The sequence below is a fragment of the Amblyomma maculatum genome, unplaced genomic scaffold (assembly GCF_055883805.1).
Source record: "Amblyomma maculatum isolate TAMU_Amacu unplaced genomic scaffold, ASM5588380v1 scaffold_15, whole genome shotgun sequence".
NCBI lineage: Eukaryota > Metazoa > Arthropoda > Arachnida > Ixodida > Ixodidae > Amblyomma > Amblyomma maculatum.
Genome location: NW_028146740.1, coordinates 567,495 through 593,430, shown reverse-complemented (window position 1 = coordinate 593,430; position 25,936 = coordinate 567,495). Strand labels below are relative to the sequence as shown.

The 25,936-nt window shown below is 47.7% G+C and overlaps 1 protein-coding gene across 1 annotated transcript; it reads right to left on the bottom strand.

Moving 5' to 3' along the window:
• Positions 1-1,378: 1,378 nt before the first annotated feature.
• On the bottom strand, positions 1,379-5,971 carry LOC146171896 (uncharacterized). The gene has a single exon (XM_084586184.1). The coding sequence runs from the start codon at positions 5,947-5,949 to the stop codon at positions 4,501-4,503; it is 1,449 nt and encodes a 482-aa protein (XP_084442310.1). The 5' UTR covers positions 5,950-5,971; the 3' UTR covers positions 1,379-4,500.
• Between the last annotated feature and the right edge of the window lie 19,965 nt (positions 5,972-25,936).

The following is a 25,936-nucleotide window of genomic DNA, read 5'->3' as shown; positions in this document are numbered from 1 at the left end:
ATGTGAAAAACGAGGTCATCCAGCTTGCGCGGGTTAGGCTGAGAACTGCGATTCAAGTTCGCACATAGCGGCTAAAGCGAATCGCAACAAGTTAATACACACAAAGCCTTACAGGCACTTCTAGGCATGATGTGCATGACGCGGTCATCCAGCTTGCGCGGGTTAGGCTCAGAACTGCGATTCAAGTTTGCACGTAGCGGCTCAAACGAATCGCAACAAGTTAATACACACAACGCCTTAAAGGCACTTTTAGGCATGATGTGAAAACGTGGTCATCCAGCTTGCGCGGGTTAGGCTCAGAACTGCGAATCAAGTTTGCACGTAGCGGCTCAAACGAATCGCAACAAGTTAATACACACAAATCCTTACAGGCACTTCTAGGCATGATGTGCATAACGCCGTCATCCAGCTTGCGCGGGTTAGGCTCAGAACTGCGATTCAAGTTTGCACGTAGCGGCTCAAACGAATCGCAACAAGTTAATACACACAACGCCTTAAAGGCACTTTTAGGCATGATGTGCAAAACGTGGTCATCCAGCTTGCGCGGGTTAGCCTCAGAACTGCGATTCAAGTTTGCACGTAGCGGCTCAAACGAATCGCAACAAGTTAATACACACAAAGCCTTACAGGCACTTCCAGGCATGATGTGCAAAACGTGGTCATCCAGCTTGCGCGGGTTAGGCTGAGAACTGCGATTCAAGTTCGCACATAGCGGCTAAAGCGAATCGCAACAAGTTAATACACACAAAGCCTTACAGGCACTTTTAGGCATGATGTGAAAAACGAGGTCATCCAGCTTGCGCGGGTTAGGCTGAGAACTGCGATTCAAGTTCGCACATAGCGGCTAAAGCGAATCGCAACAAGTTAATACACACAAAGCCTTACAAGCACTTCTAGGCATGATGTGCATGACGCGGTCATCCAGCTTGCGCGGGTTAGGCTCAGAACTGCGATTCAAGTTTGCACGTAGCGGCTCAAACGTATCGCAACAAGTTAATACACACAACGCCTTAAAGGCACTTTTAGGCATGATGTGAAAACGTGGTCATCCAGCTTGCGCGGGTTAGGCTCAGAACTGCGAATCAAGTTTGCACGTAGCGGCTCAAACGAATCGCAACAAGTTAATACACACAAAGCCTTACAGGCACTTCTAGGCACGATGTGCATAACGCGGTCATCCAGCTTGCGCGGGTTAGGCTCAGAACAGCGATTCAAGTTTGCACGTAGCGGCTCAAACGAATCGCAACAAGTTAATACACACAACGCCTTAAAGGCATGATGTGCAAAACGTGGTCATCCAGCTTGCGCGGGTTAGGCTCAGAACTGCGATTCAAGTTTGCACGTAGCGGCTCAAACGAACCGCAACAAGTTTATTTATTTATTTATTTATTTGATACTGCCAACTGCCTCTTGGCAGTCCAAGCAGGAGTGAGTAAGTACAGTCGGCACTACAAATCAAGGTAAACAAGAATGTGAGTGACAAGAAAACATAAGGAAATGACTTGCAATACAGATTATTGCGCGGGCAAAAGCAGCTTATACAAAATTACAAAAAAGAACATTAAAAAGAACAAAAAAAAAAAAAAAAAAAAAACACACACACATCTGCAAACTGCAAAAACAGGAGACTGGACACTCTAAAATTAACATACTTCATTGCAAAGAGTGCACAGCAGACGCAAAGGATTCGACCGAGGTCATATTGGCGACTTCTTGCGGTAGGGCATTCCACTCTGCTATAGTTCGAGGGAAGAACGAGAAGCGATAAGCGCTAGTCTTAGCCTGTGGCATCACAATTGTTTTGCTATGCTTGCCTCTTGTTTCTCTTCTCTTATTAAAATTGATGTAGATGTCGGAATCCATTTTTGTTTGTTTATTAACTATATTAAACAACGTTTGTAGGCGATGTAGTCTACGCCGAAATTCTAATGTTGGGAGGCCGGACCGTGTTCTGAGTTCAGTGACCGAGGCTCTTCTACTGTAAGTATTATAAATAAATCTAAGGGCTTTCTTTTGCACGTTTTCAATGTTATTGATGGCAGTTTTTGTGTGGGGATCCCACACAACATCGGCGTAATCGAGCAATGGTCTAATGAGTGTCGTATAGGCAGCGAGTTTAGTCCTACTAGTGCAATGCTTCAGCCGGTGTTTAAGTAGCCATAGTCTCCTTAGCGACGCCGAAACGACATATTCAACATGAGCATTCCAGGTTAGCTTCGAGTCAATTACTACACCCAGGTATTTAAATTTGTCAACCGGCTTAATTGCTACATTGTTGATTTTATATGTACAAATTAATGGTGTTTTCTTCCTTGTAATGACCATGTGTGTGCATTTTGACGCGTTTAAGTTCATGCGCCAGGACTGACACCAATTATTGATTGCAGTTAGGTAATCATGTATGGCAGTCTGATCGTGCAGTGATTGAATGTTATGATACACAATGCAATCATCTGCGAAGAACCGGCATCGTACCGGGGAATCAAAGGTCAAATCATTTAGATAAATTAAAAAGAGAAGGGGTCCAAGTACTGAACCTTGCGGTACACCGGAAAGTACGGGAGCAGGTAGAGAAATTGAGTTTCCTATACGGACGTACTGTGTTCGGTTAGATAAATAGGAGTCAAGCCAGCGGAGAATTTGTTCATTCTTTAGCACGCATTGTAGCTTCAGTTTTAGTCTATTGTGACAAACACGATCGAACGCTTTCTGAAAATCGAGAAAAAGCACGTCTATTTGCCCGCCCCGGTCCAGCGCTGCCATGACCTCATTGGTAATGTGTAGAAGCTGTGTAACTGTGGATAGGCCACGCCGAAATCCATGTTGTTTTTCGGAAAAGAAACTATTATTTTCTAGAAAGCTAATCACGTGCTTAAAAATAAAGTGCTCCATCACCTTACTAGCGGTGCACAGAAGAGAAACGGGTCTGTAATTAGTAATACTGAGTTTATCTCCGGACTTATAAATGGGTATTACCTTTGCTGCTGTCCAATCATTAGGAAGGACACCTTGCCTTAGACTTTCATTAAATATTATAAACAGATATTTTGCGCACCACTCCGCGTACCTAAAAAGAAAATTATTTGGGATGTCATCGGGACCAGCAGATTTCTTTATATCTATGCTTAGTAGGGACGAAAGAATACCTTCTTCAGAAACAAAAAGGTCCGGAAGTTCACAGCCAGAACCTGAAAATTCTGGATTATTGTCATCACTACCGCGTAGAAATACCGAGGCAAAGTACTCGTTGAACGCTTCGGCAATATTCTGGTTATCACTTGACTCGGTATCATTCACTCTAACTTTGGTGACCGGATCCTTTTTTTCCGTTATGTGCATCCAAAACTTCCTTGGAGCGTTAGTAAAAAAATGGTGCAGCTTAACATTGAAGAAATGATACTTTGAGTCTTTTATTTTGTTCCTAAGTTCTGTGCGCATTGACTGTAGCAGAGAACGGTCGACAGATGAATTGGAACGTGACAGGCGTTTTAAGCGGCGCTTTAGCTGCAATATGTCTCGAGTGATCCAAGGGTTGTTGCGAACCATTCTCTTGCGCTTTGTTGGAATGTACCTGTGCATACATTCTTGGACTGTGTGTTTAAAATGCAACCATAAATCATTAACACTGAATTCCCCCTGGATAAATTTTTGAGAAAAAGTGTCGAAATCTTGTTCTAAGTAGTCTAGTACACTTTCATCTGCCGCATTCTTAAAATCCATGAATTCTTTGTCTGGACAACGTAGCGTTTTTTGCGGTAGATTGCTTCTAAAGAGGACCGCACCATGATCTGATATGCCTGGTAAAACTTCTACAGTAAATCCTGTTTCACTGACAGCTTCAGAGATAAGAACAATGTCGAGGATAGTTCGCGAGTTTGAAGTGACACGTGTAGGTGTTCCTACTACCTGTCTAAGATTAAAAGAAAATGCCAAATCGATCAACAAATCTGCGTGCTGACAAGAAGGTCGAGCACAGAGATCGTCCCAGTTGATCATGGGCAGATTAAAGTCACCGCACAAGATAATATGAGTGTAGCGTTTACTATGGGCGTAAAGAAAATCGTGCAGCGATTCCAAAATTGAGGTGTCTGCATTCGGAGGCCTGTATACTACACCAATAAGAACGTTGCACCTGAACGACGGCACAAGGATCCAAGCCATCTCAACGCAAGTATTGTGAGCAATGGATGTGAATGGAATGCCCTTTTTTATTATGGCCGCGACACCGCCCCCTCTCGAGCCACGGTCCTGGCGAAGTATGTTGTACGAGCTGGGTATTATGTCGGAATCAGGAATAGCATCATGAAGCCATGTTTCCGTTAGTAGCGTGACGTCCGGGTTGTAACTAAGAAGTAGGCTTTCAAGGTCGTCAGACTTATTCACGACGCTCCGGGCGTTAACAGTTAATACAGATAGCGGACTGAACGCATGGGATGATTCCAACGATTGAGATTTAATTTTACTTTTGAGCTGTTTTTGACTGGAAGTAGACCGGGTTTGTCAATTCGTTGCATATGGAACTCCCTTATTCAGTGCTTCGTCCCATCTAAAAGTCTTGCCATTGATTCTAACTTTGTCAAAGGTTAGAAACACCTTGTGTCCTCTGTCTCGGTTTTCTTTCGTCCAAGTCCAAAGGTTTTTCCTTATTGCTTGGACCCTAGGAGAGAAGTCCTCAGAAATGCTATAGTCAGTGTTTTTGAAGGCGCTGCATGCTTTCAGTATTTTTAATTTGTCTCGGTAGTCCGAAAGCTTGAGTATTACTGGGCGACATTTGCCGTCCCTAGGCTTCCCTATTCTGTGGACGCGCTCCATTGACACGTTTGAAACTTTTAGTATGTCCTGAAAGATCTTTTTCGAAACCTCTTGTTCCAAAGATTGGGACGGTTCTTCCGTTGGTTCCGGTAAGCCATAAAGTATTAAATTGTTCCTCCGGCTTCGATTTTCGAGGTCATCTACTTTTAACAGTAGGCTGTCAACAGTTTTCTGAAGATCGTCCACCTTGGCTGTGTAGGTCTTAACAGTGGTCGAAATATCCTCCACTTTTCGGTCAATGGAAGCTAACTTAACAATGCTTTCATCTAAGCGTCGGTTTGTTGTGGCCACGCTTTCTTTAAGCTCTCGCAAGTCATCCATTATTGTTTGCAGCATTATTTCAGTAGGGGGGCCTGGATTTAATTCAACGTCCCCGCAGGAAGCCAGTAAGTTAACAAAACAATGGTATACATTTTTTAGCACATCAATAAACGACCGTGGGCACGGCAAGAGCAAAAGGCACACATCGTCACTACGATAGCCAGAAGCCTGGCGGTAGTCTCTCACCTGTATCAAGAACAAGAAGGGATTCTTTAGATGCATGGTTCCAAAGCTCTCGCCGCGCCCACTGATCGCCTGCCACGCTTGAGTCCCTTTTATACGCTCTGACAGTGGTGACGTAGCGGATGGTGGCGCTCGATGTCGGTCCAAGTGCGTCGTCCAGCTGTGCAGACCCGGTGTGTCGTCTGCAGGAAAGCCTGTCGATGCATTGCGCTGGTGTCCGTGCAATTCCGTCAGCTTCACCGTAGTTGGGTCGCACTCAGTAGCTGAAGCCGCATCGCTGTGGCTGATACAAATCACGGCCTGTATCAAGAACAAGAAGGGATTCTTTAGATGCATGGTTCCAAAGCTCTCGCCGCGCCCACTGATCGCCTGCCACGCTTGAGTCCCTTTTATACGCTCTGACAGTGGTGACGTAGCGGATGGTGGCGCTCGATGTCGGTCCAAGTGCGTCGTCCAGCTGTGCAGACCCGGTGTGTCGTCTGCAGGAAAGCCTGTCGATGCATTGCGCTGGTGTCCGTGCAATTCCGTCAGCTTCACCGTAGTTGGGTCGCACTCAGTAGCTGAAGCCGCATCGCTGTGGCTGATACAAATCACGGCCTGTATCAAGAACAAGAAGGGATTCTTTAGATGCATGGTTCCAAAGCTCTCGCCGCGCCCACTGTTAATACAAAAGTTAATACACACAACGCCTTAAAGGCACTTTTAGGCATAATGTGCAAAACGTGGTCATCCAGCTTGCGCGGGTTAGGCTCAGAACTGCGATTCAAGTTTGCACGTAGCGGCTCAAACGAACCGCAACAAGTTAATACACTCAAAGCTTTACAGGCACTTCTAGGCATGATGTGCATAACGCGGTCATCCAGCTTCCGCGGGTTAGGCTCAGAACTGCGATTCAAGTTTGCACGTAGCGGCTCAAACGAATCGCAACAAGTTAATACACACGCCTTAAAGGCACTTTTAGGCATGATGTGCAAAACGTGGTCATCCAGCTTGCGCGGGTTAGGCTCAGAACTGCGATTCAAGTTCGCACATAGTGGCTAAAGCCAATCGCAACAAGTTAATACACACAACGCCTTACAGGCACTTTTAGGCATGATGTGCAAATAGGCGTCACTCAAGCTGCGCGGGTTAGGTACAGAACTGCGATTCAAGTTCGCACATAGCGGCTAAAGCGAATCGCAACAAATTAATACACACAAAGCCTTACAGGCACTTCTAGGCATGATTTGCATAACGCTGTCACCCAGCTTGCGCGGGTTACGCTCAGAACTGCGATTCAAGTTTGCACGTAGCGGCTCAAATGAATCGCAACAAGTTAATACACACAACGCCTTACAGGCACTTTTAGGCATTATGTGCAAAACGTGGTCATCCAGCTTGCGCGGGTTAGGCTGAGAACTGCGATTCAAGTTCGCACATAGCGGCTAAAGCGAATCGCAACAAGTTAATACACACAAAGCCTTACAGGCACTTTTAGGCATGATGTGAAAAACGAGGTCATCCAGCTTGCGCGGGCTAGGCTGAGAACTGCGATTCAAGTTCGCACATAGCGGCTAAAGCGAATCGCAACAAGTTAATACACACAAAGCCTTACAGGCACTTCTAGGCATGATGTGCATAACGCGGTCATCCAGCTTGCGCGGGTTAGGCTCAGAACTGCGATTCAAGTTTGCACGTAGCGGCTCAAACGAATCGCAACAAGTTAATAGACAACGCCTTAAAGGCACTTTAAGGCATGATGTGCAAAACGTGGTCATCCAGCTTGCGCGGGTTAGCCTCAGAAATGCGATTCAAGTTTGCACGTAGCGGCTCAAACGAATCGCAACAAGTTAATACACACAAAGCCTTACAGGCACTTCTAGGCATGATGTGCAGAACGTGGTCATCCAGCTTGCGCGGGTTAGGCTGAGAACTGCGATTCAAGTTCGCACATAGCGGCTAAAGCGAATCGCAACAAGTTAATACACACAAAGCCTTACAGGCACTTTTAGGCATGATGTGAAAAAGAGGTCATCCAGCTTGCGCGGGTTAGGCTGAGAACTGCGATTCAAGTTCGCACATAGCGGCTAAAGAGAATCGCAACAAGTTAATACACACAACGCCTTAAAGGCACTTTTAGGCATGATGTGCAAAACGTGGTCATCCAGCTTGCGCGGGTTAGCCTCAGAACTGCGATTCAAGTTTGCACGTAGCGGCTCAAACGAATCGCAACAAGTTAATACAAACAAAGCCTTACAGGCACTTCCAGGCATGATGTGCATAACGCCGTCATCCAGCTTGCGCGGGTTAGGCTCAGAACTGCGATTCAAGTTTGCACGTAGCGGCTCAAACGAATCGCAACAAGTTAATACACACAACGCCTTAAAGGCACTTTTAGGCATGATGTGAAAACGTGGTCATCCAGCTTGCGCGGGTTAGGCTCAGAACTGCGAATCAAGTTTGCACGTAGCGGCTCAAACGAATCGCAACAAGTTAATACACACAAAGCCTTACAGGCACTTCTAGGCATGATGTGCATAACGCCGTCATCCAGCTTGCGCGGGTTAGGCTCAGAACTGCGATTCAAGTTTGCACGTAGCGGCTCAAACGAATCGCAACAAGTTAATACACACAACCACTTAAACGCATGATGTGCAAAACGTGGTCATCCAGCTTGCGCGGGTTAGGCTCAGAACTGCGATTCGTTTGCACGTAGCGGCTCAAACGAACCGCAACAAGTTAATACACACAACGCCTTAAAGGCACTTTTAGGCATGATGTGCAAAACGTGGTCATCCAGCTTGCGCGGGTTAGGCTCACTCTGCGATTCAAGTTTGTACGTAGCGGCTCAAACGAACCGCAAAAAGTTAATACACTCAAAGCCTTACAGGCACTTCTAGGCATGATGTGCATAAAGCGGTCATCCAGCTTCCGCGGGTTAGGCTCAGAACTGCGATTCAAGTTTGCACGTAGCGGCTCAAACGAATCGCAACGAGTTAATACACACAACGCCTTAAAGGCACTTTTAGGCATGATGTGCAAAACGTGGTCATCCAGCTTGCGCGGGTTAGGCTCAGAACTGCGATTCAAGTTTGCACGTAGCGGCTCAAACGAATCGCAACAAGTTAATACACACAACGCCTTAAAGGCACTTTTAGGCATGATGTGAAAACGTGGTCATCCAGCTTGCGCGGGTTAGGCTCAGAACTGCGAATCAAGTTTGCACGTAGCGGCTCAAACGAATCGCAACAAGTTAATACACACAAATCCTTACAGGCACTTCTAGGCATGATGTGCATAACGCCGTCATCCAGCTTGCGCGGGTTAGGCTCAGAACTGCGATTCAAGTTTGCACGTAGCGGCTCAAACGAATCGCAACAAGTTAATACACACAACGCCTTAAAGGCACTTTTAGGCATGATGTGCAAAACGTGGTCATCCAGCTTGCGCGGGTTAGCCTCAGAACTGCGATTCAAGTTTGCACGTAGCGGCTCAAACGAATCGCAACAAGTTAATACACACAAAGCCTTACAGGCACTTCCAGGCATGATGTGCAAAACGTGGTCATCCAGCTTGCGCGGGTTAGGCTGAGAACTGCGATTCAAGTTCGCACATAGCGGCTAAAGCGAATCGCAACAAGTTAATACACACAAAGCCTTACAGGCACTTTTAGGCATGATGTGAAAAACGAGGTCATCCAGCTTGCGCGGGTTAGGCTGAGAACTGCGATTCAAGTTCGCACATAGCGGCTAAAGCGAATCGCAACAAGTTAATACACACAAAGCCTTACAGGCACTTCTAGGCATGATGTGCATGACGCGGTCATCCAGCTTGCGCGGGTTAGGCTCAGAACTGCGATTCAAGTTTGCACGTAGCGGCTCAAACGAATCGCAACAAGTTAATACACACAACGCCTTAAAGGCACTTTTAGGCATGATGTGAAAACGTGGTCATCCAGCTTGCGCGGGTTAGGCTCAGAACTGCGAATCAAGTTTGCACGTAGCGGCTCAAACGAATCGCAACAAGTTAATACACACAAAGCCTTACAGGCACTTCTAGGCACGATGTGCATAACGCGGTCATCCAGCTTGCGCGGGTTAGGCTCAGAACTGCGATTCAAGTTTGCACGTAGCGGCTCAAACGAATCGCAACAAGTTAATACACACAACGCCTTAAAGGCATGATGTGCAAAACGTGGTCATCCAGCTTGTGCGGGTTAGGCTCAGAACTGCGATTCAAGTTTGCACGTAGCGGCTCAAACGAACCGCAACAAGTTAATACACACAACGCCTTAAAGGCACTTTTAGGCATAATGTGCAAAACGTGGTCATCCAGCTTGCGCGGGTTAGGCTCAGAACTGCGCTTCAAGTTTGCACGTAGCGGCTCAAACGAACCGCAACAAGTTAATACACTCAAAGCCTTACAGGCACTTCTAGGCATGATGTGCATAACGCGGTCATCCAGCTTCCGCGGGTTAGGCTCAGAACTGCGATTCAAGTTTGCACGTAGCGGCTCAAACGAATCGCAACAAGTTAATACACACAACGCCTTAAAGGCACTTTTAGGCATGATGTGCAAAACGTGGTCATCCAGCTTGCGCGGGTTAGGCTCAGAACTGCGATTCAAGTTCGCACATAGTGGCTAAAGCGAATCGCAACAAGTTAATACACACAACGCCTTACAGGCACTTTTAGGCATGATGTGCAAATAGGCGTCACTCAAGCTGCGCGGGTTAGGTACAGAACTGCGATTCAAGTTCGCACATAGCGGCTAAAGCGAATCGCAACAAGTTAATACACACAAAGCCTTACAGGCACTTCTAGGCATGATTTGCATAACGCTGTCACCCAGCTTGCGCGGGTTAGGCTCAGAACTGCGACTCAAGTTTGCACGTAGCGGCTCAAATGAATCGCAACAAGTTAATACACACAACGCCTTACAGGCACTTTTAGGCATTATGTGCAAAACGTGGTCATCCAGCTTGCGCGGGTTAGGCTGAGAACTGCGATTCAAGTTCGCACATAGCGGCTAAAGCGAATCGCAACAAGTTAATACACACAAAGCCTTACAGGCACTTTTAGGCATGATGTGAAAAACGAGGTCATCCAGCTTGCGCGGGTTAGGCTGAGAACTGCGATTCAAGTTCGCACATAGCGGCTAAAGCGAATCGCAACAAGTTAATACACACAAAGCCTTACAGGTACTTCTAGGCATGATGTGCATAACGCGGTCATCCAGCTTGCGCGGGTTAGGCTCAGAACTGCGATTCAAGTTTGCACGTAGCGGCTCAAACGAATCGCAACAAGTTAATAGACAACGCCTTAAAGGCACTTTTAGGCATGATGTGCAAAACGTGGTCATCCAGCTTGCGCGGGTTAGCCTCAGAACTGCGATTCAAGTTTGCACGTAGCGGCTCAAACGAATCGCAACAAGTTAATACACACAAAGCCTTACAGGCACTTCTAGGCATGATGTGCAAAACGTGGTCATCCAGCTTGCGCGGGTTAGGCTGAGAACTGCGATTCAAGTTCGCACATAGCGGCTAAAGCGAATCGCAACAAGTTAATACACACAAAGCCTTACAGGCACTTTTAGGCATGATGTGAAAGAGGTCATCCAGCTTGCGCGGGTTAGGCTGAGAACTGCGATTCAAGTTCGCACATAGCGGCTAAAGAGAATCGCAACAAGTTAATACACACAAAGCCTTACAGGCACTTCTAGGCATGATGTGCATAACGCTGTCATCCAGCTTGCGCGGGTTAGGCTGAGAACTGCGATTCAAGTTCGCACATAGCGGCTAAAGCGAATCGCAACAAGTTAATATACACAAAGCCTTACAGGCACTTCTAGGCATGATGTGCATAACGCGGTCATCCAGCTTGCGCGGGTTAGGCTCAGAACTGCGATTCAAGTTTGCACGTAGCGGCTCAAACGAATCGCAACAAGTTAATACACACAACGCCTTAAAGGCACTTTTAGGCATGATGTGCAAAACGTGGTCATCCAGCCTGCGCGGGTTAGGCTCAGAACTGCGAATCAAGTTTGCACGTAGCGGCTCAAACGAATCGCAACAAGTTAATACACACAAAGCCTTACAGGCACTTTTAGGCATGATGTGAAAAACGTGGTCATCCAGCTTGCGCGGGCTAGGCTGAGAACTGCGATTCAAGTTCGCACATAGCGGCTAAAGCGAATCGCAACAAGTTAATACACACAAAGCCTTACAGGCACTTCTAGGCATGATGTGCATAACGCGGTCATCCAGCTTGCGCGGGTTAGGCTCAGAACTGCGATTCAAGTTTGCACGTAGCGGCTCAAACGAATCGCAACAAGTTAATAGACAACGCCTTAAAGGCACTTTAAGGCATGATGTGCAAAACGTGGTCATCCAGCTTGCGCGGGTTAGCCTCAGAACTGCGATTCAAGTTTGCACGTAGCGGCTCAAACGAATCGCAACAAGTTAATACACACAAAGCCTTACAGGCACTTCTAGGCATGATGTGCAAAACGTGGTCATCCAGCTTGCGCGGGATAGGCTGAGAACTGCGATTCAAGTTCGCACATAGCGGCTAAAGCGAATCGCAACAAGTTAATACACACAAAGCCTTACAGGCACTTTTAGGCATGATGTGAAAAAGAGGTCATCCAGCTTGCGCGGGTTAGGCTGAGAACTGCGATTCAAGTTCGCACATAGCGGCTAAAGAGAATCGCAACAAGTTAATACACACAACGCCTTAAAGGCACTTTTAGGCATGATGTGCAAAACGTGGTCATCCAGCTTGCGCGGGTTAGCCTCAGAACTGCGATTCAAGTTTGCACGTAGCGGCTCAAACGAATCGCAACAAGTTAATACAAACAAAGCCTTACAGGCACTTCCAGGCATGATGTGCATAACGCCGTCATCCAGCTTGCGCGGGTTAGGCTCAGAACTGCGATTCAAGTTTGCACGTAGCGGCTCAAACGAATCGCAACAAGTTAATACACACAACGCCTTAAAGGCACTTTTAGGCATGATGTGAAAACGTGGTCATCCAGCTTGCGCGGGTTAGGCTCAGAACTGCGAATCAAGTTTGCACGTAGCGGCTCAAACGAATCGCAACAAGTTAATACACACAAAGCCTTACAGGCACTTCTAGGCATGATGTGCATAACGCCGTCATCCAGCTTGCGCGGGTTAGGCTCAGAACTGCGATTCAAGTTTGCACGTAGCGGCTCAAACGAATCGCAACAAGTTAATACACACAACCACTTAAACGCATGATGTGCAAAACGTGGTCATCCAGCTTGCGCGGGTTAGGCTCAGAACTGCGATTCGTTTGCACGTAGCGGCTCAAACGAACCGCAACAAGTTAATACACACAACGCCTTAAAGGCACTTTTAGGCATGATGTGCAAAACGTGGTCATCCAGCTTGCGCGGGTTAGGCTCACTCTGCGATTCAAGATGTACGTAGCGGCTCAAACGAACCGCAAAAAGTTAATACACTCAAAGCCTTACAGGCACTTCTAGGCATGATGTGCATAACGCGGTCATCCAGCTTCCGCGGGTTAGGCTCAGAACTGCGATTCAAGTTTGCACGTAGCGGCTCAAACGAATCGCAACGAGTTAATACACACAACGCCTTAAAGGCACTTTTAGGCATGATGTGCAAAACGTGGTCATCCAGCTTGCGCGGGTTAGGCTCAGAACTGCGAATCAAGTTTGCACGTAGCGGCTCAAACGAATCGCAACAAGTTAATACACACAAATCCTTACAGGCACTTCTAGGCATGATGTGCATAACGCCGTCATCCAGCTTGCGCGGGTTAGGCTCAGAACTGCGATTCAAGTTTGCACGTAGCGGCTCAAACGAATCGCAACAAGTTAATACACACAACGCCTTAAAGGCACTTTTAGGCATGATGTGCAAAACGTGGTCATCCAGCTTGCGCGGGTTAGCCTCAGAACTGCGATTCAAGTTTGCACGTAGCGGCTCAAACGAATCGCAACAAGTTAATACACACAAAGCCTTACAGGCACTTCCAGGCATGATGTGCAAAACGTGGTCATCCAGCTTGCGCGGGTTAGGCTGAGAACAGCGATTCAAGTTCGCACATAGCGGCTAAAGCGAATCGCAACAAGTTAATACACACAAAGCCTTACAGGCACTTTTAGGCATGATGTGAAAAACGAGGTCATCCAGCTTGCGCGGGTTAGGCTGAGAACTGCGATTCAAGTTTGCACGTAGCGGCTCAAACGAATCGCAACAAGTTAATACACACAACGCCTTAAAGGCACTTTTAGGCATGATGTGCAAAACGTGGTCATCCAGCTTGCGCGGGTTAGGCTCAGAACTGCGATTCAAGTTCGCACATAGTGGCTAAAGCGAATCGCAACAAGTTAATACACACAACGCCTTACAGGCACTTTTAGGCATGATGTGCAAATAGGCGTCACTCAAGCTGCGCGGGTTAGGTACAGAACTGCGATTCAAGTTCGCACATAGCGGCTAAAGCGAATCGCAACAAGTTAATACACACAAAGCCTTACAGGCACTTCTAGGCATGATTTGCATAACGCTGTCACCCAGCTTGCGCGGGTTAGGCTCAGAACTGCGACTCAAGTTTGCACGTAGCGGCTCAAATGAATCGCAACAAGTTAATACACACAACGCCTTACAGGCACTTTTAGGCATTATGTGCAAAACGTGGTCATCCAGCTTGCGCGGGTTAGGCTGAGAACTGCGATTCAAGTTCGCACATAGCGGCTAAAGCGAATCGCAACAAGTTAATACACACAAAGCCTTACAGGCACTTTTAGGCATGATGTGAAAAACGAGGTCATCCAGCTTGCGCGGGTTAGGCTGAGAACTGCGATTCAAGTTCGCACATAGCGGCTAAAGCGAATCGCAACAAGTTAATACACACAAAGCCTTACAGGTACTTCTAGGCATGATGTGCATAACGCGGTCATCCAGCTTGCGCGGGTTAGGCTCAGAACTGCGATTCAAGTTTGCACGTAGCGGCTCAAACGAATCGCAACAAGTTAATAGACAACGCCTTAAAGGCACTTTTAGGCATGATGTGCAAAACGTGGTCATCCAGCTTGCGCGGGTTAGCCTCAGAACTGCGATTCAAGTTTGCACGTAGCGGCTCAAACGAATCGCAACAAGTTAATACACACAAAGCCTTACAGGCACTTCTAGGCATGATGTGCAAAACGTGGTCATCCAGCTTGCGCGGGTTAGGCTGAGAACTGCGATTCAAGTTCGCACATAGCGGCTAAAGCGAATCGCAACAAGTTAATACACACAAAGCCTTACAGGCACTTTTAGGCATGATGTGAAAGAGGTCATCCAGCTTGCGCGGGTTAGGCTGAGAACTGCGATTCAAGTTCGCACATAGCGGCTAAAGAGAATCGCAACAAGTTAATACACACAAAGCCTTACAGGCACTTCTAGGCATGATGTGCATAACGCTGTCATCCAGCTTGCGCGGGTTAGGCTGAGAACTGCGATTCAAGTTCGCACATAGCGGCTAAAGCGAATCGCAACAAGTTAATATACACAAAGCCTTACAGGCACTTCTAGGCATGATGTGCATAACGCGGTCATCCAGCTTGCGCGGGTTAGGCTCAGAACTGCGATTCAAGTTTGCACGTAGCGGCTCAAACGAATCGCAACAAGTTAATACACACAACGCCTTAAAGGCACTTTTAGGCATGATGTGCAAAACGTGGTCATCCAGCCTGCGCGGGTTAGGCTCAGAACTGCGAATCAAGTTTGCACGTAGCGGCTCAAACGAATCGCAACAAGTTAATACACACAAAGCCTTACAGGCACTTTTAGGCATGATGTGAAAAACGTGGTCATCCAGCTTGCGCGGGCTAGGCTGAGAACTGCGATTCAAGTTCGCACATAGCGGCTAAAGCGAATCGCAACAAGTTAATACACACAAAGCCTTACAGGCACTTCTAGGCATGATGTGCATAACGCGGTCATCCAGCTTGCGCGGGTTAGGCTCAGAACTGCGATTCAAGTTTGCACGTAGCGGCTCAAACGAATCGCAACAAGTTAATAGACAACGCCTTAAAGGCACTTTAAGGCATGATGTGCAAAACGTGGTCATCCAGCTTGCGCGGGTTAGCCTCAGAACTGCGATTCAAGTTTGCACGTAGCGGCTCAAACGAATCGCAACAAGTTAATACACACAAAGCCTTACAGGCACTTCTAGGCATGATGTGCAAAACGTGGTCATCCAGCTTGCGCGGGATAGGCTGAGAACTGCGATTCAAGTTCGCACATAGCGGCTAAAGCGAATCGCAACAAGTTAATACACACAAAGCCTTACAGGCACTTTTAGGCATGATGTGAAAAAGAGGTCATCCAGCTTGCGCGGGTTAGGCTGAGAACTGCGATTCAAGTTCGCACATAGCGGCTAAAGAGAATCGCAACAAGTTAATACACACAACGCCTTAAAGGCACTTTTAGGCATGATGTGCAAAACGTGGTCATCCAGCTTGCGCGGGTTAGCCTCAGAACTGCGATTCAAGTTTGCACGTAGCGGCTCAAACGAATCGCAACAAGTTAATACAAACAAAGCCTTACAGGCACTTCCAGGCATGATGTGCATAACGCCGTCATCCAGCTTGCGCGGGTTAGGCTCAGAACTGCGATTCAAGTTTGCACGTAGCGGCTCAAACGAATCGCAACAAGTTAATACACACAACGCCTTAAAGGCACTTTTAGGCATGATGTGAAAACGTGGTCATCCAGCTTGCGCGGGTTAGGCTCAGAACTGCGAATCAAGTTTGCACGTAGCGGCTCAAACGAATCGCAACAAGTTAATACACACAAAGCCTTACAGGCACTTCTAGGCATGATGTGCATAACGCCGTCATCCAGCTTGCGCGGGTTAGGCTCAGAACTGCGATTCAAGTTTGCACGTAGCGGCTCAAACGAATCGCAACAAGTTAATACACACAACCACTTAAACGCATGATGTGCAAAACGTGGTCATCCAGCTTGCGCGGGTTAGGCTCAGAACTGCGATTCGTTTGCACGTAGCGGCTCAAACGAACCGCAACAAGTTAATACACACAACGCCTTAAAGGCACTTTTAGGCATGATGTGCAAAACGTGGTCATCCAGCTTGCGCGGGTTAGGCTCACTCTGCGATTCAAGATGTACGTAGCGGCTCAAACGAACCGCAAAAAGTTAATACACTCAAAGCCTTACAGGCACTTCTAGGCATGATGTGCATAACGCGGTCATCCAGCTTCCGCGGGTTAGGCTCAGAACTGCGATTCAAGTTTGCACGTAGCGGCTCAAACGAATCGCAACGAGTTAATACACACAACGCCTTAAAGGCACTTTTAGGCATGATGTGCAAAACGTGGTCATCCAGCTTGCGCGGGTTAGGCTCAGAACTGCGAATCAAGTTTGCACGTAGCGGCTCAAACGAATCGCAACAAGTTAATACACACAAATCCTTACAGGCACTTCTAGGCATGATGTGCATAACGCCGTCATCCAGCTTGCGCGGGTTAGGCTCAGAACTGCGATTCAAGTTTGCACGTAGCGGCTCAAACGAATCGCAACAAGTTAATACACACAACGCCTTAAAGGCACTTTTAGGCATGATGTGCAAAACGTGGTCATCCAGCTTGCGCGGGTTAGCCTCAGAACTGCGATTCAAGTTTGCACGTAGCGGCTCAAACGAATCGCAACAAGTTAATACACACAAAGCCTTACAGGCACTTCCAGGCATGATGTGCAAAACGTGGTCATCCAGCTTGCGCGGGTTAGGCTGAGAACAGCGATTCAAGTTCGCACATAGCGGCTAAAGCGAATCGCAACAAGTTAATACACACAAAGCCTTACAGGCACTTTTAGGCATGATGTGAAAAACGAGGTCATCCAGCTTGCGCGGGTTAGGCTGAGAACTGCGATTCAAGTTCGCACATAGCGGCTAAAGCGAATCGCAACAAGTTAATACACACAAAGCCTGTCATCCAGCTTGCGCGGGTTAGGCTCAGAACTGCGATTCAAGTTTGCACGTAGCGGCTCAAACGAATCGCAACAAGTTAATACACACGCCTTAAAGGCACTTTTAGGCATGATGTGAAAACGTGGTCATCCAGCTTGCGCGGGTTAGGCTCAGAACTGCGAATCAAGTTTGCACGTAGCGGCTCAAACGAATCGCAACAAGTTAATACACACAAAGCCTTACAGGCACTTCTAGGCACGATGTGCATAACGCGGTCATCCAGCTTGCGCGGGTTAGGCTCAGAACTGCGATTCAAGTTTGCACGTAGCGGCTCAAACGAATCGCAACAAGTTAATACACACAACGCCTTAAAGGCATGATGTGCAAAACGTGGTCATCCAGCTTGCGCGGGTTAGGCTCAGAACTGCGATTCAAGTTTGCACGTAGCGGCTCAAACGAACCGCAACAAGTTAATACACACAACGCCTTAAAGGCACTTTTAGGCATAATGTGCAAAACGTGGTCATCTAGCTTGCGCGGGTTAGGCTCAGAACTGCGATTCAAGTTTGCACGTAGCGGCTCAAACGAACCGCAACAAGTTAATACACTCAAAGCCTTACAGGCACTTCTAGGCATGATGTGCATAACGCGGTCATCCAGCTTCCGCGGGTTAGGCTCAGAACTGCGATTCAAGTTTGCACGTAGCGGCTCAAACGAATCGCAACAAGTTAATACACACAACGCCTTAAAGGCACTTTTAGGCATGATGTGCAAAACGTGGTCATCCAGCTTGCGCGGGTTAGGCTCAGAACTGCGATTCAAGTTCGCACATAGTGGCTAAAGCGAATCGCAACAAGTTAATACACACAACGCCTTACAGGCACTTTTAGGCATGATGTGCAAATAGGCGTCACTCAAGCTGCGCGGGTTAGGTACAGAACTGCGATTCAAGTTCGCACATAGCGGCTAAAGCGAATCGCAACAAGTTAATACACACAAAGCCTTACAGGCACTTCTAGGCATGATTTGCATAACGCTGTCACCCAGCTTGCGCGGGTTAGGCTCAGAACTGCGACTCAAGTTTGCACGTAGCGGCTCAAATGAATCGCAACAAGTTAATACACACAACGCCTTACAGGCACTTTTAGGCATTATGTGCAAAACGTGGTCATCCAGCTTGCGCGGGTTAGGCTGAGAACTGCGATTCAAGTTCGCACATAGCGGCTAAAGCGAATCGCAACAAGTTAATACACACAAAGCCTTACAGGCACTTTTAGGCATGATGTGAAAAACGAGGTCATCCAGCTTGCGCGGGTTAGGCTGAGAACTGCGATTCAAGTTCGCACATAGCGGCTAAAGCGAATCGCAACAAGTTAATACACACAAAGCCTTACAGGCACTTCAAGGCATGATGTGCATAACGCGGTCATCCAGCTTGCGCGGGTTAGGCTCAGAACTGCGATTCAAGTTTGCACGTAGCGGCTCAAACGAATCGCAACAAGTTAATACACACGCCTTAAAGGCACTTTTAGGCATGATGTGAAAACGTGGTCATCCAGCTTGCGCGGGTTAGGCTCAGAACTGCGAATCAAGTTTGCACGTAGCGGCTCAAACGAATCGCAACAAGTTAATACACACAAAGCCTTACAGGCACTTCTAGGCACGATGTGCATAACGCGGTCATCCAGCTTGCGCGGGTTAGGCTCAGAACTGCGATTCAAGTTTGCACGTAGCGGCTCAAACGAATCGCAACAAGTTAATAGACACAACGCCTTAAAGGCATGATGTGCAAAACGTGGTCATCCAGCTTGCGCGGGTTAGGCTCAGAACTGCGATTCAAGTTTGCACGTAGCGGCTCAAACGAACCGCAACAAGTTAATACACACAACGCCTTAAAGGCACTTTTAGGCATAATGTGCAAAACGTGGTCATCTAGCTTGCGCGGGTTAGGCTCAGAACTGCGATTCAAGTTTGCACGTAGCGGCTCAAACGAACCGCAACAAGTTAATACACTCAAAGCCTTACAGGCACTTCTAGGCATGATGTGCATAACGCGGTCATCCAGCTTCCGCGGGTTAGGCTCAGAACTGCGATTCAAGTTTGCACGTAGCGGCTCAAACGAATCGCAACAAGTTAATACACACAACGCCTTAAAGGCACTTTTAGGCATGATGTGCAAAACGTGGTCATCCAGCTTGCGCGGGTTAGGCTCAGAACTGCGATTCAAGTTCGCACATAGTGGCTAAAGCGAATCGCAACAAGTTAATACACACAACGCCTTACAGGCACTTTTAGGCATGATGTGCAAATAGGCGTCACTCAAGCTGCGCGGGTTAGGTACAGAACTGCGATTCAAGTTCGCACATAGCGGCTAAAGCGAATCGCAACAAGTTAATACACACAAAGCCTTACAGGCACTTCTAGGCATGATTTGCATAACGCTGTCACCCAGCTTGCGCGGGTTAGGCTCAGAACTGCGACTCAAGTTTGCACGTAGCGGCTCAAATGAATCGCAACAAGTTAATACACACAACGCCTTACAGGCACTTTTAGGCATTATGTGCAAAACGTGGTCATCCAGCTTGCGCGGGTTAGGCTGAGAACTGCGATTCAAGTTCGCACATAGCGGCTAAAGCGAATCGCAACAAGTTAATACACACAAAGCCTTACAGGCACTTTTAGGCATGATGTGAAAAACGAGGTCATCCAGCTTGCGCGGGTTAGGCTGAGAACTGCGATTCAAGTTCGCACATAGCGGCTAAAGCGAATCGCAACAAGTTAATACACACAAAGCCTTACAGGCACTTCAAGGCATGATGTGCATAACGCGGTCATCCAGCTTGCGCGGGTTAGGCTCAGAACTGCGATTCAAGTTTGCACGTAGCGGCTCAAACGAATCGCAACAAGTTAATAGACAACGCCTTAAAGGCACTTTTAGGCATGATGTGCAAAACGTGGTCATCCAGCTTGCGCGGGTTAGCCTCAGAACTGCGATTCAAGTTTGCACGTAGCGGCTCAAACGAATCGCAACAAGTTAATACACACAAAGCCTTACAGGCACTTCTAGGCATGATGTGCAAAACGTGGTCATCCAGCTTGCGCGGGTTAGGCTGAGAACTGCGATTCAAGTTCGCACATAGCGGCTAAAGCGAATCGCAACAAGTTAATACACACAAAGCCTTACAGGCACTTTTAGGCATGATGTGAAAGAGGTCATCCAGCTTGCGCGGGTTAGGCTGAGAACTGCGATTCAAGTTCGCACATAGCGGCTAAAGCGAATCGCAACAAGTTAATATACACAAAGCCTTACAGGCACTTCTAGGCATGATGTGCATAACGCGGTCATCCAGCTTGCGCGGGTTAGGCTCAGAACTGCGATTCAAGTTTGCACGTAGCGGCTCAAACGAATCGCAACAAGTTAATACACACAACGCCTTAAAGGCACTTTTAGGCATGATGTGCAAAACGTGGTCATCCAGCTTGCGCGGGTTAGGCTCAGAACTGCGAATCAAGTTTGCACGTAGCGGCTCAAACGAATCGCAACAAGTTAATACACACAAAGCCTTACAGGCACTTCTAGGCATGATGTGCATAACGCGGTCATCCAGCTTGCGCGGGTTAGGCTCAGAACTGCGATTCAAGTTTGCACGTAGCGGCTCTAACGAATCGCAACAAGTTAATACACACAACGCCTTACAGGCACTTTTAGGCATTATGTGCAAAACGCGGTCATCCAGCTTGCGCGGGTTAGGCTGAGAACTGCGATTCAAGTTCGCACATAGCGGCTAAAGCGAATCGCAACAAGTTAATACACACAACGCCTTAAAGGCACTTTTAGGCATGATGTGAAAACGTGATCATCCAACTTGCGCGGGTTAGGCTCAGAACTGCGAATCAAGTTTGCACGTAGCGGCTCAAACGAATCGCAACAAGTTAATACACACAAAGCCTTACAGGCACTTCTAGGCATGATGTGCATAACGCCGTCATCCAGCTTGCGCGGGTTAGGCTCAGAACTGCGATTCAAGTTTGCACGTAGCGGCTCAAACGAATCGCAACAAGTTAATACACACAACCACTTAAACGCATGATGTGCAAAACGTGGTCATCGAGCTTGCGTGGGTTAGGCTCAGAACTGCGATTCGTTTGCACGTAGCGGCTCAAACGAACCGCAACAAGTTAATACACACAACGCCTTAAAGGCACTTTTAGGCATAATGTGCAAAACGTGGTCATCTAGCTTGCGCGGGTTAGGCTCAGAACTGCGATTCAAGTTTGCACGTAGCGGCTCAAACGAACCGCAACAAGTTAATACACTCAAAGCCTTACAGGCACTTCTAGGCATGATGTGCATAACGCGGTCATCCAGCTTCCGCGGGTTAGGCTCAGAACTGCGATTCAAGTTTGCACGTAGCGGCTCAAACGAATCGCAACAAGTTAATACACACAACGCCTTAAAGGCACTTTTAGGCATGATGTGCAAAACGTGGTCATCCAGCTTGCGCGGGTTAGGCTCAGAACTGCGATTCAAGTTCGCACATAGTGGCTAAAGCGAATCGCAACAAGTTAATACACACAACGCCTTACAGGCACTTTTAGGCATGATGTGCAAATAGGCGTCACTCAAGCTGCGCGGGTTAGGTACAGAACTGCGATTCAAGTTCGCACATAGCGGCTAAAGCGAATCGCAACAAGTTAATACACACAAAGCCTTACAGGCACTTCTAGGCATGATTTGCATAACGCTGTCACCCAGCTTGCGCGGGTTAGGCTCAGAACTGCGACTCAAGTTTGCACGTAGCGGCTCAAATGAATCGCAACAAGTTAATACACACAACGCCTTACAGGCACTTTTAGGCATTATGTGCAAAACGTGGTCATCCAGCTTGCGCGGGTTAGGCTGAGAACTGCGATTCAAGTTCGCACATAGCGGCTAAAGCGAATCGCAACAAGTTAATACACACAAAGCCTTACAGGCACTTTTAGGCATGATGTGAAAAACGAGGTCATCCAGCTTGCGCGGGTTAGGCTGAGAACTGCGATTCAAGTTCGCACATAGCGGCTAAAGCGAATCGCAACAAGTTAATACACACAAAGCCTTACAGGCACTTCAAGGCATGATGTGCATAACGCGGTCATCCAGCTTGCGCGGGTTAGGCTCAGAACTGCGATTCAAGTTTGCACGTAGCGGCTCAAACGAATCGCAACAAGTTAATAGACAACGCCTTAAAGGCACTTTTAGGCATGATGTGCAAAACGTGGTCATCCAGCTTGCGCGGGTTAGCCTCAGAACTGCGATTCAAGTTTGCACGTAGCGGCTCAAACGAATCGCAACAAGTTAATACACACAAAGCCTTACAGGCACTTCTAGGCATGATGTGCAAAACGTGGTCATCCAGCTTGCGCGGGTTAGGCTGAGAACTGCGATTCAAGTTCGCACATAGCGGCTAAAGCGAATCGCAACAAGTTAATACACACAAAGCCTTACAGGCACTTTTAGGCATGATGTGAAAGAGGTCATCCAGCTTGCGCGGGTTAGGCTGAGAACTGCGATTCAAGTTCGCACATAGCGGCTAAAGCGAATCGCAACAAGTTAATATACACAAAGCCTTACAGGCACTTCTAGGCATGATGTGCATAACGCGGTCATCCAGCTTGCGCGGGTTAGGCTCAGAACTGCGATTCAAGTTTGCACGTAGCGGCTCAAACGAATCGCAACAAGTTAATACACACAACGCCTTAAAGGCACTTTTAGGCATGATGTGCAAAACGTGGTCATCCAGCTTGCGCGGGTTAGGCTCAGAACTGCGAATCAAGTTTGCACGTAGCGGCTCAAACGAATCGCAACAAGTTAATACACACAAAGCCTTACAGGCACTTCTAGGCATGATGTGCATAACGCGGTCATCCAGCTTGCGCGGGTTAGGCTCAGAACTGCGATTCAAGTTTGCACGTAGCGGCTCTAACGAATCGCAACAAGTTAATACACACAACGCCTTACAGGCACTTTTAGGCATTATGTGCAAAACGCGGTCATCCAGCTTGCGCGGGTTAGGCTGAGAACTGCGATTCAAGTTCGCACATAGCGGCTAAAGCGAATCGCAACAAGTTAATACACACAACGCCTTAAAGGCACTTTTAGGCATGATGTGAAAACGTGATCATCCAGCTTGCGCGGGTTAGGCTCAGAACTGCGAATCAAGTTTGCACGTAGCGGCTCAAACGAATCGCAACAAGTTAATACACACAAAGCCTTACAGGCACTTCTAGGCATGATGTGCATAACGCCGTCATCCAGCTTGCGCGGGTTAGGCTCAGAACTGCGATTCAAGTTTGCACGTAGCGGCTCAAACGAATCGCAACAAGTTAATACACACAACCACTTAAACGCATGATGTGCAAAACGTGGTCATCGAGCTTGCGTGGGTTAGGCTCAGAACTGCGATTCGTTTGCACGTAGCGGCTCAAACGAACCGCAACAAGTTAATACACACAACGCCTTAAAGGCACTTTTAGGCATGATGTGCAAAACGTGGTCATCCAGCTTGCGCGGGTTAGGCTCACTCTGCGATTCAAGTTTGTACGTAGCGGCTCAAACGAACCGCAAAAAGTTAATACACTCAAAGCCTTACAGGCACTTCTAGGCATGATGTGCATAACGCGGTCATCCAGCTTCCGCGGGTTAGGCTCAGAACTGCGATTCAAGTTTGCACGTAGCGGCTCAAACGAATCGCAACGAGTTAATACACACAACGCCTTAAAGGCACTTTTAGGCATGATGTGCAAAACGTGGTCATCCAGCTTGCGCGGGTTAGGCTCAGAACTGCGATTCAAGTTCGCACATAGTGGCTAAAGCGAATCGCAACAAGTTAATACACACAACGCCTTACAGGCACTTTTAGGCATGATGTGCAAATAGGCGTCACTCAAGCTGCGCGGGTTAGGTACAGAACTGCGATTCAAGTTCGCACATAGCGGCTAAAGCAAATCGCAACAAGTTAATACACACAAAGCCTTACAGGCACTTCTAGGCATGATTTGCATAACGCTGTCACCCAGCTTGCGCGGGTTAGGCTCAGAACTGCGATTCAAGTTTGCACGTAGCGGCTCAAACGAATCGCAACAAGTTAATACACACAACGCCTTACAGGCACTTTTAGGCATTATGTGCAAAACTTGGTCATCCAGCTTGCGCGGGTTAGGCTGAGAACTGCGATTCAAGTTCGCACATAGCGGCTAAAGCGAATCGCAACAAGTTAATACACACAAAGCCTTACAGGCACTTTTAGGCATGATGTGAAAAACGAGGTCATCCAGCTTGCGCGGGTTAGGCTGAGAACTGCGATTCAAGTTCGCACATAGCGGCTAAAGCGAATCGCAACAAGTTAATACACACAAAGCCTTACAGGCACTTCTAGGCATGATGTGCATAACGCGGTCATCCAGCTTGCGCGGGTTAGGCTCAGAACTGCGATTCAAGTTTGCACGTAGCGGCTCAAACGAATCGCAACAAGTTAATACACACAACGCCTTAAAGGCACTTTTAGGCATGATTTGCAAAACGTGGTCATCCAGCTTGCGCGGGTTAGCCTCAGAACTGCGATTCAAGTTCGCACATAGCGGCTAAAGCGAATCGCAACAAGTTAATACACACAAAGCCTTACAGGCACTTCTAGGCATGATGTGCATAACGCGGTCATCCAGCTTGCGCGGGTTAGGCTCAGAACTGCGATTCAAGTTTGCACGTAGCGGCTCAAACGAATCGCAACAAGTTAATACACACAACGCCTTAAAGGCACTTTTAGGCATGATGTGCAAAACGTGGTCATCCAGCTTGCGCGGGTTAGCCTCAGAACTGCGATTCAAGTTTGCACGTAGCGGCTCAAACGAATCGCAACAAGTTAATACACACAAAGCCTTACAGGCACTTCTAGGCATGATGTGCATAACGCGGTCATCCAGCTTGCGCGGGTTAGGCTCAGAACTGCGATTCAAGTTTGCACGTAGCGGCTCAAACGAATCGCAACAAGTTAATAGACAACGCCTTAAAGGCACTTTTAGGCATGATGTGCAAAACGTGGTCATCCAGCTTGCGCGGGTTAGCCTCAGAACTGCGATTCAAGTTTGCACGTAGCGGCTCAAACGAATCGCAACAAGTTAATACACACAAAGCCTTACAGGCACTTCTAGGCATGATGTGCAAAACGTGGTCATCCAGCTTGCGCGGGTTAGGCTGAGAACTGCGATTCAAGTTCGCACATAGCGGCTAAAGCGAATCGCAACAAGTTAATACACACAAAGCCTTACAGGCACTTTTAGGCATGATGTGAAAGAGGTCTTCCAGCTTGCGCGGGTTTGGCTGAGAACTGCGATTCAAGTTCGCACATAGCGGCTAAAGAGAATCGCAACAAGTTAATACACACAAAGCCTTACAGGCACTTCTAGGCATGATGTGCATAACGCGGTCATCCAGCTTGCGCGGGTTAGGCTGAGAACTGCGATTCAAGTTCGCACATAGCGGCTAAAGCGAATCGCAACAAGTTAATATACACAAAGCCTTACAGGCACTTCTAGGCATGATGTGCATAACGCGGTCATCCAGCTTGCGCGGGTTAGGCTCAGAACTGCGATTCAAGTTTGCACGTAGCGGCTCAAACGAATCGCAACAAGTTAAT

Bases quoted from the DNA above. Each gene is read 5' to 3' on its own strand.
- LOC146171896 (XM_084586184.1), bottom strand. From the start codon at position 5,949: ATGCATCTAAAGAATCCCTTCTTGTTCTTGATACAGGCCGTGATTTGT.